Source organism: Puntigrus tetrazona, chromosome 23 (assembly GCF_018831695.1).
Source record: "Puntigrus tetrazona isolate hp1 chromosome 23, ASM1883169v1, whole genome shotgun sequence".
Lineage (NCBI taxonomy): Eukaryota > Metazoa > Chordata > Actinopteri > Cypriniformes > Cyprinidae > Puntigrus > Puntigrus tetrazona.
In genome coordinates, this window is record NC_056721.1 from 12,971,070 (window position 1) to 12,984,993 (window position 13,924).

The 13,924-nt window shown below is 35.4% G+C and overlaps 1 protein-coding gene across 11 annotated transcripts in view; it reads left to right on the forward strand.

Annotated features, from left to right (window-relative positions):
• The window catches only part of rap1gapa (RAP1 GTPase activating protein a), a 75,259-nt gene that overhangs the window by 8,775 nt on the left and 52,560 nt on the right, over positions 1-13,924 (forward strand). For 4 of the 11 annotated variants that reach the window (XM_043225033.1, XM_043225037.1, XM_043225034.1 and 1 more), the window contains exon 1: positions 9,286-9,442. The exons of 3 other annotated variants lie outside the window; for them this stretch is intronic. In XM_043225033.1, the coding sequence (XP_043080968.1) occupies positions 9,381-9,442 (62 nt within the window). In that variant the 5' untranslated portion in view covers positions 9,286-9,380. Of the gene's footprint in view, positions 1-9,280; positions 9,443-13,924 lie in introns of those variants that run through there. 4 more of the 11 variants (XM_043225048.1, XM_043225049.1, XM_043225040.1 and 1 more) reach the window with 2 other exon arrangements.

The window sequence follows — 13,924 nt, forward strand, 5'->3', positions numbered from 1 at the left end:
CATCATACATTTGCCAGCTTTTTGAGATTAGTTAGCATTTACTTGCATTTCCTGTATGATTTGAGTCGCGGGGAATATGAGATATCCCAAATGTGAGATATCTGCAGGCTTTGTTTTACACAGCTGCTGTCATTTGTTAGATTTAAACTCAACCCTAAACAACATTGCAAGCCATTTTACTTGCATTATTTGACATTTTTCCAAGTGGAACAGGTGTTTGGAGGAGATGAAAAGAGCTTGAAATAGTGTGCACCAATGAATAATTTACAGAAAGACTCAAAACATGTGCTAAAAGTAATAACTTTAACGATTTGTGTTTAAAGATCTCATTCATGGTGGGTACCTACTGTAAATTTGTGCACTTTTGAATATTTATTAGCGTTTACTGGCATTTAATTGATTTAAAAATATATATAGTGTTGGATTGCAGAAGGCACCAGAGGCTTGTTTCTGCTACTGATTAAAATGTAATTGCAACTTTTGATCTCACAATTATTTTTCTTTTTTCACTATTCTGAGTTTTTTTTTATCTCACAGTTGTGTTTTATTGTTTCCCCCATGGCATAAACTAAATAAATAAATGAATAAGGCTCATCTCTAATAATTCTCATTTCATATCTACTAATTATGAGGATAATGCTCTCCATGAGAAGCTTTCATAAGGGACAAATGTGTGTTTTCATCTTCATAAAGTCATCAGAACGCTAGAATAACAGCGCTTCAAGTCTTCAGAGCTCTGAAAGAAATGTTGTCATTTTATTTTGGAAAGCTTCCCAGGAAGAAAAGTCACAGTAGGTGAGGAGAAAGCTGGATAAACCGGATGGCCTTCGGAGAGTGACGGCCTAACTGAAAATAGGATGGACAGACAGTGTCTGGGGTTGACAGATAGCTTCTACTTAATGCCCTGTCCTCTTGCTGAGCTGAAGAGCCTGCTTTTACTGAATGATTCATTAAGATGACACTTACACGAGAGCCAAAACCTTCAGTGATGGACAGTCCAGCGTGATGCGTCTTCCCTGAATATTCACTTTCTTCGGCTTTTTACACTTGCCTGTATCTTGTCTTAGACTCTCCTGAATCCCACACACTGTCTCTCTTTCTTAGAATTTGATGGTTTTATAGCTTTCAAAGTAGAGCAGAGAGAATACTGAATTAACAGAGGGCAAGCTGGGACACGCTTCTAGACAACTTATAAGAGCGAGTTGTTTTGACTTTTGAAAGTTGTATGTAAATCTGTAATTTTTCAGACAAGATTCTTCTCAATTATTTATTTATTTTTTTAATCTGTCATCTGTTATTTTTTTATCAGATCAAATGCAGTCAGATGTAGTGCTGTTTTTATTTTAAACAGGCAAACAGACTTGAAATGTGAAATATATTAGATACTGGATATTTTACTGCGCATTCCAAAATGTAACTTTCATACAAGTGTAATTTTAGTTTAATTTTATTTAACTATTAAAATATGTATTAATATGTAAATTAGCTTTTATTTTGTATGCTTTTGTCACCATTTTAAAAAAAAATAATAATTTTAGCAATTCAGTTAGTTGCAAAGGGAGATATTTATTTGTGTTTTTCGTCTAATCCTTATAGGGTATAACAGGGCTCACCTCCGTGAAGGGTGTCTTTGATATTATTTTCATTGAAGCCACTAGATGCCACCATCATGTAGCTTCGCACATTCAAAAATATTTGCTTTTCAAGATGCGCTTGTATATTTCTTTGGTCCTTAAGGCGATTGCACGCAGCAGCGCAAAGCTGATTCTGTGCTTACTTGATCTAATATTTGTATTTGTCTAACATATATATATATTTTTTAAAGATGGCAAATGGGAATCACTACAATCAGTGCAGGTACTTTTGAGACAAAGGTCTTCTTTATGATTTACATTTTTAAGATAATTAAAGCAACAGGGTCTAAAGCCACACACTAATTAACAGCTGACTTTTCCATTTGTTGACATGACATGGTTAGATTCAAATATCATGTTGATAAAATCAGATCAAACAATCCCAGAATATATTTTGAAGAGAGTCTGTAACCAAGTCAATGGTCAACGGTGACCCAAAACAGCCTTGTTACAAACTTTCTTCAAAATATCTTACTTTCTGTTTGGAAGGACAAAGAAATTTAACACACATAGGTTGTCCATACAATGAAGGCTGCATTTGTTTTTTCCGCATGCTCTCAGAGCTGAATGTTCTTCTGTATATTGTATTCATGTATCTCAGAGAATCCATCCACATACTCTGTGGTCGTGCACAGACAGCGTAGCGCTTGGCAGTTACGGCAGCGTAAGTCTGTACAGTGTGCTCTGAATGAATGTGCACCGATATGCTGAGTTATACAGGGCATCCCTGGAAGCTCCAGGTGTATTGCTGCATCACATAGATAAGAAAGTCATTTTGTTCTGCTGTGATATATAAGTACAGCTCTCTCTCTCTCTGCTGGACACCTTGCGAGATACTACACGTCTGACTTTCTGAATGGTCTCACCGGAGACTAAAGATTTTTGCTGTTTACTTGGTATGCTGTACGCAGCCTGACAATGTCAAGGACAGCAAGTTATAAAGACACGGATGTCATTTATTTATTAAAAATGTCTGAGGATTTGCATTTTTGAGAAATTGTCTTGAATTATGTAGCACTTTGTTACTTTGTTTAGGTCATTTGAAACTGTTAGAAATTATTTTTTTCGTTTTTATATATGGGTTTAAATGAACTGCCATCTTAAAAAAATACCATCTTGCAAAAAAGAGCCTGATTTATTAAAATGCTAAAAAGCTATTCATCACTAAGCAAGAATTATCAGCAACTCCAACAGCACAAATAATACATTAAGGAAGACATTAATCCCATAACTGTATTATTTGTTCATGCTTTGTTGCATGTTGTGAACTCACAAAGCTTTAACATGGATCACAAGATTTAAATACTAAAAATACCAATACTTTCAATAAAATGTCCTCAAGTCGCAGAATATTTTTGCATCAGTACTTTATCTATATCCACCCAGACAGATAGATAACATGTTTAACAACCTTTCTGTACTCCTCTCTTTATTTCTCTCTCAAGTTAGTGCAGTCTTATTAGTGAGGACGAAGACTAACACATGCTGTCTCATGACATACATATTAGGAAAGAGAGCTACTTTCATGCTTTTGCTTTTATACAGTACTATTTGAATTTGAATTATTTATTTTTTGTCCCGTATAAGGATATTCATCCTCAAAAGTGCTTGTTGGAAGCCAGCCAGTCAGATTACAGGTTGGTAGTTTACAGCTTTCCAGACTGAGAAAATGCTTTCCAGTTTTGTGTGGTAAATACATCAGATGACTGACTGTGGGTAGTTCATGGCCATGGTAAAAGCTGAGTCAGAAAGTACAATTTAGCGCACACTCTCACACGTCACTTTTCCTTGCAGTTTTTTTGATCTTCCAGTAGGTGCCAGTGTTACCCTGAACAGGTTGTGCAGCTGACACTTCTTCAAATGTGTTTGCAAACGTAAACGCATTGATATAGGAGGCATATATCCGTGTGAAAGAGAAGGATTGAGCTTTCAGCCTAAGAAGAGAGAAATGAAGTGTGGTTGCGCTTCAGCCTTTGGCTGTAGGTCTGGTCTTGCTGGCACAGGAGTATCGTGGCACCAGGCATCCATTATTACTATAACAGATCTTCTCTTCATGAAATCGATGGGCATGGAAGATGCCCATAAATAGTCACTTAGTCAGGTCATTGATCCAGCGAGGAGTTTCGTGGGAGGAGGGAGATTTAGTATCTGCTGAGAAAGTGAATTTGATGGTCTTCTGTTAATGTAGTTATGAATTCTGAATCTGTTTTTAAAGAGGGCCTCTTTTTGGCATTCTATCAGTGAATTTGACAGAAATTGTGCAACGTTTGTCTGTAGTTTGTCTGATTCTCATAAAGGGGTCATGAATCAAATTTCCCTTGATCTTTTGACATTTAAGAAGCCATTGCACTATAAAAACCTTCTGTAAGTTTCAGAACTGTTTTAATTTAAAAACAGCTTATTGAAGCTAATCTGGCTAGTTATGAGTTTATGAGGTAATAGTGGTACAGTCCAGAACACGTCAATAAAAACTTGGGGTTACACTTGATTTTGACATTCCACTTTAGTTGCAAAGTTACTGTTGTAGAATGTCTAAAGTGGACTATCGAAATAAAGCAACCTGTTCTCATAAAATGTACCTAAATGCAACACCTTTTTATGTACCTTACTGCATGTTACTGCAGTTTCATAGAGAAATGTCCAAATGCCCTAAACACAGGATCAATACGTGACCCTGGCACGATTTATTTTAAGTATTGCTGTGTTTTTATTACTTTGCTTCAGTTACATACTGTATCAGTTCAGAATTGAAATACACAGGGACTGTTGCTAAAAGTTAACGCTCTATAATGTTGGAAATATGTCCTATACCAAATCCAACCCTAAAGTGTTAATAAATGCAAAACAGATATCAAACTGCATTTATTGCTACAACTGTGCCATTTCAACTTTCTTTTATGTAGATTTGAACTGTTTTGTCAAACCGTTCTACACAGGATTCATACACGGAGATCGGAGTGCATCATGTGAGCTACCATATAAACCTACCTTTTATAAAAACCCATAGACATGAAACTGTATATGTGTGATGATAATGTTCGAAAGCACCAGTTATTAATTTTAATATCATAACTGTGATATTCTTCAAGTAATTGTGCAAAAATGATGCTTTATTACCTGAAAATCTGTACATTTGTGTGAAAAGGAATACAAGGTATCAGAGTTTTACTGCCTCTAGTGTGCATTTCTTTTGGAAACTGCACTAATGTACTTATTGATACGTATTTTGTGGCTAGCTAAAAATAAGATGTTTTTTGATGTAAAAATGTTATTGCTGTCAAATGATTAAACGCATTAAATCACATCCAAAAGAAACGTTTTTGTTCACATAATATATGTGTGTATATTGTCTATATTATATATATAAGTACAACATATCTTATGTTTATATATTAAATATATTTATATATAATATAAAATAAAGGAATATAAATATACAAATGTATAAATGTATTTATATATATATATATATATATATATATATATATATATATATATATATATATATATATATATATATGTATGTGTGTATTTATATATACATTATAAATATACACAATACATATACATACATATCATAAACATAAACCTGTTTTTTTTAGATGCAATTAATTGTTTGCCAGCACTAAAAAAAAAACACCAAAAGTGGGTCTCAGAGTACAGTACAAAGCAATAAAAAAGTAACTTTAATGTCCTTTTTTGTTGGCACTGGCAGTGTTTTTCGCTTCACCACTCTTTCATGGATGCCATTTTTGTCCAGTCACTTTCGGGTAGTGAAGGCCTGAATGATGGAGGAGAGGCCTGCAGTTCCTTCCTCATCCATTTAGTCTTTCGTGACTTCTTGGACGAGTTGTCGCTGTGCTCTTAGAGGAATTTTGGAAGGTCGTCCACTTCTGGAAAGGTTCGCTATTTTGAAGTCCAAGAGTTTTTGGAATAGCTTTGTAACCCTTTCCAGTCCTGTCTTCATCATATTTGTATATTAACAGTCAAAGGACAAACAGAGCACGTACTATATTATTCATGTGAATATAACACTGACACGCAACGATGGACAAGCGACAATAATATTTGCAATAACATATCGATTTATTGAATAATTAAGTAAATATAATTCATTAATATAACTTTGCAAAAGAAACTCTTTGCTGGCTAGCGAGGGAACGAGCCATTGGTTGCTATTCACAATCTTAACCGCTAGATGCCGCTAGCATTTACACACCGCACCTCATTTCCAGTCCAGTTTTTTTAGATAAGCTTACGATGTGCTTGAACAACCGTCTCTTTCTCAGTGTGTCAGCAGAAGTGCACCGAGCTCCAGTGAAAGGGTGCAGTGTGCAGGAGGCCATTTCTGCTTCCCTTCCTGGGACGTGGGTTCATGTGGACGTCTAGTGGTACGTCTATGGCCTCGTTTAACATCACAAGCCCATGACTGCCTGTGAAAAGTAGCTCTGTTTGATTTTTTTCCATCTGAAACAAGCTCCAGACACCCATAAAAGTGTTTCATGAGTAAAGTTTGTTAAATCTTGTTTTAGCATGGCTGAAGTGCGGCGTGTACGTCTGATAAAAAAAGAAAAAGAAATGCAGGAGAAGATAAACTGCAATTTATTTCCAGCACAATTAATTTTTAAATACCTGCCCCCATTATATCAACTCTTCTTTGTTTGAAATATAGTCCTAGCCTCGGTCGAACCTCTTTCCTGTGCTGTGGCCATAAGCAAGGTGTTTATCATGAGACAGAGTAAATGTTATGGTGTAATTAACCCTCCCGTCTGAAGGGAAACATGCTGAACCTTTTCACGCCGCAAGATCAACAGCTCATAAACAACTACACCACTGTCTACACTTTTTTCATTTCAGCTGAAAGCAGATCTTTGATGGAGCTGTATTTTTCAGAGCTTCTCTGTTATTGCAGGAGTGTTCGGACTACAGCCTATGAATTTTCACCTAGACTTTTTCTTCACCAGCATGTTATAAGTTCAAATCTCATATTAGTTTCTTGGTTTCACTGTTGAAAATCCCATTTGCTCAGGTGCTGTAAAGGATGTGAGGGTTTATTGGCTTGTGAATGGGACCTGCCACGTTCATTTGTTTGAGATGTGACTGATATGGCTTCAGTTTGCCCCTCAAACAATAAGCATTCTCTGCGGAGCATCTGGGTCTGTCTTAAGCCTTGAAATGATGAACAGCGGTGGTCCGAAGCAAAACAAATACGAGCTGTGTAAACAGTATTCTCATTTGATCAATGTCTACCTGGCAGTTTGTTCCCTAAGAGCAAATGTGTTTCAGTTGAGAGCAGCCATCTGAGTCGATGAGGACAGCCTGTCCGCTCTGCAGACGGATTGACAATATATCATGACACATGTCAGGGCTTTCATGTAGGTAGTTAAATCCTATTCATTTGGTTGACCAGTCAGTCATATAAGCTATAATATGAATTGAGAACTTGCCCTCCTTTACACTGTATGTACAGTATGTGTGTGATACATATAGATATGTAATGTTATACTGATACACATGAAACAGTAAATTTATATATATATATATTTTATATATGCAAAAATTTGCATATGTATTTGTACTGTGTATATTAACACATACAGTATATATTTTAAAAATATTTACATCTATATTGTTATATTATTATATTTTATATTAAATAATATAATCATATATATATATATATATATATATATATATATATATATATATATATATATATATATTAACATATTGTTTAAAATATAACAATATAATATAACTATATTACTGTAATATTTGTTTAATATATAACAATTTATATTACAAAATATACTCATAGTGGATGAGAGATTTGCTGTGTTTTATATAGCTTTATACAACCAAAACACTAAACAATACAAAAAAACATGACATGTGCTATAATTCTGCTATCTAGCACTTCAGTGTTTGTGTACACAATGTAAACCTGTTTTACTTGTTGATGTGAATGCCACATACACATAAATATGTGCTGTTTACTGGATGTCTTTGTGTGCATGAGTTTCGTATTACAGATCTTTGAGTCAGTGGAAAAGTGCCAAGTAGTCATTTTATTGAATTCGCTGTCGTAAACCTGGATTTCACCCATGAGTCAGCAGTTTTTCACTCTGTTGTCAGTGTGGTTTCAGCCGCTGGCTAGATGTGTCGGACCGTCTGGGTTTAAAAGCGGCACGTCAGGGTCAATAAAGACTATCTCTGAGATCTCAGCTTTTGCGTTCTTTTGGAAGTCTGTGTGCCATCCACTCCTGATAAAGGACAAAAACATGTACCAAGACTCGAAACTGCTTAAAAGCAGATAAATCTTCAAACTTAACCATGGTGCAGAGCAGCTGTGTTTTGCCGGGTAATCAGAGAGACATTACTGCAAGACTTAGATTGTACTGTCTCACAAGTCCTTCTGTGCAAAGCAAGTCTCTTAATGACTGACCTACAGATACACTTCTCCTTTGACTGCGTCCAAGGCTCATTTATTATACATGCTCACGACAGAGTAGGTATGTGTGTTAGTAAATAGTTAAGTGACTTTGAAAAAGAACATAAGTCTGTGTCAACAGTTGAGACAGTGCTTTTGTTTGAGCAGCTGTTATGAACGACACGATCCCTAGTATTTTTCCCCACTGTCACCAATTTTTATTTTACGGTGCATGATATATTGGTACAGCATCAGCTGATATTAGAGATTTCTTTTATTTATTGTGACATGTCACGTTGTCTGTAACAACAAAAACACACCCCACTTCTGCTATTGGTCAGTCAAACTGATATTCCCGCCCAAAACTCTGCTGCTGTGCTGGGCTTTTGGTAACACTTGAGTATCTGGACCAATACTCACTATTAACCTGTTTACTACATTGTACAAGTTTCTGTCCATAAGCTTAAAAAAAAAAGATTTCATGAGCTTCAACAGATTTTTGAGTTTTCTCGACTTCTACAAAATAAGTTGAGAAAAATCTAATGAAGCTGTTTGCCTTGAAAATTTAAGTTGGCTCAACTTTTAAAAAAATTGATTTTATTTATTGAGATAAAATTCATAGTTAATATTTTGTTAATTGTGAGCATAAATATATAATTAGATGGCAACATTTAGCAACAGTTTAATTTAATGTGTATTTTTAAATGTTCCTTTAATCCATTAAACTCATACCATTGGTTTAATGTAATTTTGCTGTTATGGGCTGAATAATTGTAATTATAATTAATTAGAATTTAATTTAATTTTTTTTTTTATTTATGATTAAACCTTTTAATATTTGACTTTATTTTTTTATTCTAGTGTTTGTATCGTGATTGTTTGTCCTTTTTATGTAACGGATTAGCTATAGGTCCATATCAAGACTTTTTCCCCTCCAGTCTGTCTGGGTTTTTGTTATTACGTCAGCAAACCTGAAGTCTCATTGAGATGTAATGAGTGCGTTTTAAAGGGCATTACGAAGACATTAGGCGCTGCTCCATTTCTGCCTATTTACAATAGTGCTGATATAAATGAGAAATGGGGAGCGGTTACCGGGGCGACTAAAAGTGGACAGAGCCAGCCTCTCAGTCCCTTATTTGCCAAGGAGGCGTGAGAGAGACCGAGCCAGGGGAGTGGAAAGGAAGGACAGCGTGCTGCATGTGTACAGTTACACACAAAAACACACACATTCACACACACACATACCCAGTCAGTCCAGGGAGACAGAGGCAGTGCTGGTGTCTCTGTAGAGTTCTGTCTCTCTGTTTTTCACTCAGATGTATCCATTAGCCAAGATGCCGCAGAGAAAGAGGAGTTTCACTTTTGGAGCGTACGGCGGGTAAGAGCAAGCGCTGTTTACCGAATCATCTCACATTCACTTTTCTTACTCTGTGCTGTTAAGTGTGATTATAAATGATCTGTCGGGATATCGGCAACTGTGGTTACGGTCTCAGTAGACAGATACAATATCAGCGTGCTTGAATGCTAATGCATTGTAGAAGCGGAGCGTTATCGCTTACAAGCAGACTTGATTTCATCACTGCTATATATTTGAATGACAGGACTGCTCTCTCAGAGTGCAGTGCTCTCGTGAACTGCTCTCCTGAAAGTAAACCCTGTTATTAAAGGCCATTATAGTGGAGAGGGTAATTGAGTTTGGATTGAATTAGACACTGCGGTTGACTGAAGCAGACACACATCCAGGCAGAAACCTTGTGTCTGAGAAGCAGCCAGGGAGGTTAACGTAATCACGGGCTGTTTACCCTATCAATCCGGCCTCGAACATTCGATTAAGTCTGCTTTAAGTGATCTGTTGATTCGGTAAAGATTTCGTTTGACTGAATACCCACAGACTCCGGTGAAATTCCTGTGCATGTTAAAGGATCCTGTGTGCTCAACAGGTGCAAGGCTGCCATATTTCAGTTGTGTGTTGTCAAGGACAAGTGTTATCTGTGTGGCTGATCTGATCACAGGAATGCTGAAGAAGACACATTTAACCTGTCCTACCAGAACCGTCTTTAAATAGATTTATTGCCAGGACACATCACTGTCTAATATGCTTAAATGCTTTAAAATTGTTAAGCAATCAGTGGCATCAGGTTCTTAAAAAATACTAAAATCCTATATACAAACTGCAGACTGAATACTGTTAAAAATGTTATGCTTATGCTTATGACCATTTCCTGTTTGTAAATTTTTTTTTTAAATTGACAGGTAGGCGTTTTTAACCCCTTACTCACGTAGCAGTGACATAATGTATGTAAAATAGATGTAATAGTAAAGTAATAGAAATCTGAAATAAACAACATAAAATAATTGCAACACAACAATACATTAACTTTATAAAATAAAATTTAAGTTGAGGATTTAAGTGATTTATCTATTTATTAATTTTTTTGTTACATTTAAATGTCAATTAAAGTCAAATAAAAAATTTTTTATAAATACATTTTTTCATTTTTGAATGAAAACACTAGTTAATATACATTTCTTAATTGTATTTTTTTGTGTGTGTTCTATAAAATATGAAAATAATATTTTCTGCATTTAAAAAAAAATAACTTGAGCTTTAAAGGGCAGCTTGTACTTTTACGAGTTTGCTTCACTGACTTTGTTGATGGAAGGAAATTATCCGTATTGATCCTTTTTCTCATTTCGCTCAGTAAATTGTCTTTGGCTGCGTTTCTGACATTTGCTTGGTCGTGAAGATTGTGACATCTAAAAGCCATCTCTGAAAATTGCTCCGAGTATAGATAACAAGTGAACAGATTTGCTTTGCAGGTGATTGGTGTTTACTCGACCTAGTGAACATGCACCTGTTTACAGAATCACTGTATATATCACTTACTATCTCATTGAGATCTTTATGCGTTTGCCTTTGATGACAATCCCATTTACAATTACTCATTTGGCAGATGGTTTTATCCAAGTAACCTATACTACAAGGACAGTCCTCCTAAACAACGACCAAGGGCATCATTTACAATGGCTTCCTTTTTTACAGCCCAGATCTTGAAGCAATAGCCATTTGAAAGAAACAAAGATTTAGCCTCTGTTCGAATAATGATCTCATTATGCAGGTTCAGCATGTGAACGGTCCCCTCAGGTGACCTCAGACTAAAATATGGAGTCATTTTCTAAATGAAGTCTGGTGATGCTATGTTGGCCCATCTCTCTGGCCTCATGAACTCTTAATGGAGCCTAATGAAATAAACAGCAGGCCCAGGCTTTGTCCCAGATCATGAAATGCGTTTCCTTTTTGTCTTTCTCTCTTTCCCTTAGTTTGGCACCTGGGTTGAGTCATAGGACTTGACTCTAGATGTCTCAAAAAGACTCTGAGTGCTCCCTGTTCAGAGACAACCATGTGGAAAAGCTACTTGTTTTGCAAGCAGTGGTGCCGATCGCTGCTTTTTGGAGGTCAGCAGATTCTTTATGGCCAATTTCAGTGTTCCACTGGGAGCCAATCGAGAAGAATTGGAAACACTGAACAATGAAATCGAAATCAAAAATTGCTAGTAAATTTCACAAATAATTACAAAGAAATGGAAGATAACACATTAAGGTAAAAGAGAAACAGTGAAGTAGATTTTATTTTCCTGTAAAACATAGTCCAATAATTTTTATTTTACTCAATACTAAATGATAATTAACAATTTTATGCCATTTTGCTTTGATTCTACAATGTTGGTTTGTACATATTGTTTTCCATTAACACAAATTTAGTTAAATGACAAAGATTAAAGGTGCTTGTCAGCATTAGTTTTTCTAATCCACTGTTTGTTTATTGACTGGCATTTTAAAGTGGCAGCTGAACCGTTTTCATTAGGCTTTTGCTTTGTATTATAAAGACCATGTGTGCAGCTCTTAAGGGTCTGTGACCACTCATCCACCTCTCTAAACCAGCGCGAACCCTTCTGTCCTTCATCTGATCTTCGTCTGAATTTACAATCACGTTCACGTTCAGGGCTGTATTGAAGACGTGGCTGAAGATGGCTGGATTAATTTTAGTTTTATTTGAGGAAGCAAAGACTGTTGATTTGTTCTGAAGGGCACCTGTTAGACACCTCACGTCTTATAGATGGCTCATACATAACTCATTTTCAGCAGGGGGAATGTGCTAAGAATGAATTACAGTAGTTTTTTGTTTTGTTTTAACAACCGATTTTTAAATTAAAAGGTATCAGGCTTATGCCGTTTAACATCACATTATCATCATCATCATCATTTGATCAATTGCTATTACTAGTAGATATATATATATATATATATATATATATATATATATATATATATATATATATATATATATATATATATATATATATATAATTGACAGTGTTTTTGTGAAATCAGAAATGTATATGTAATATTGATATCAGTGTTGGTAAGTATTGGATATATTTAATGAATAGAAAAAAAAATGAACACTGTTAAATTGATTTTATCTGAAAAATGTTTTTAAATTCCATACTGTATATGTATTCAGTGATGCCTACATTTACATATAGCATGTAAAATGGCTGATTTTACTTATTTATTCAATATATATATAATAAATGTATGTTTATTTATTAAGGATGCACTATATTAATCGCAAGTGACAGTAAAGAAGACATTTTTAAAAATGAATTAGAAATGTACTTTTATATGATTTATAAGGGTAGGCCTATAACAAGACTGAATCTCAGTCTTAGAATCTTACTGAGCCCAAACGGTAGTTTTAATATTGTCAGTTTATGTTAGCTTATCTGTATTTTAATTAGTAAATACTGAGCCCAAGACATTTATTTAGTGAATTTACCTTTAAACTCCAGGTCACATTTCCAAATCCTGTCACACGTTTGATGCATTCCAGCGCTGTGTGTCACATGACAGGTGCCGCTGCTGTTTTAATGGGTCTCTGCACCTGTGCTGTTGTGTAACAACAAATGTGGACATTACAGCTTGGAGACACACTTCTGCTGAAACCTGAAGAGCTGCGAGACGGTCTGCATGTGTTAAGGCACCCGCATACATTCATCTGGCTGTCACATTGTAGACTTGCGACTGGTACCACTGCGTCTCAGTATACAGCACATCCACTGTACTGTTACTCTTTACTGTCTTTCAGTGGCAGCTTTCAGATGTTGAATGTTGATATCGAGGACTGCATTGTTTCAAACCCATACGTGGTTTGCGTATGACGTATATCACTTAAACATTATTCATTATTAATAACAAGAAGATGGACATGTAAACATATAAACACGTGCTGTTTATGCACTCATTGTGTTTTTGCTGGGGTATTGTGCCTCTGTGTTTCAGAGTCATGAAATATTGATGGGTATTTATGTAAGGTTCTTGTTATGGTACACAGTGTATTGGCAGTGACAAGAGACTAACGTCTGTTCCCCAGACAGCAGGTGTAACTCCGTCCTCCTAAAACACTCACATACGGAGACATTATAGTATCTGTCAACACTGTTTCCCCACTAGTCACTTGCATCATTTCTTAAAACACATCAGTATTTAGAGTTTAACAAGCAACTTCTTTCTTTTCTGATCTGATCTTTCAGGAATGTCTTATGTTTAGTGTATTGTACCATATGCTTGCTGTACTGTGTATTCTCTCTAGTTATGCAATTTATTTAATTATTACTAACATTTAGCAAGGGCACATTAAATTGATGGTTTAAATGGACATAACGGTTACAAAAGAGTTTTATTTCAAATAAATGCTTTTTTACTATCCATCAAAAATTCTCTATAACAATTTTATATAGACAAATTTTAACACTTTAATTTGCACAGCGTAACACCCTTTTTTGCATTCTGTTGACAA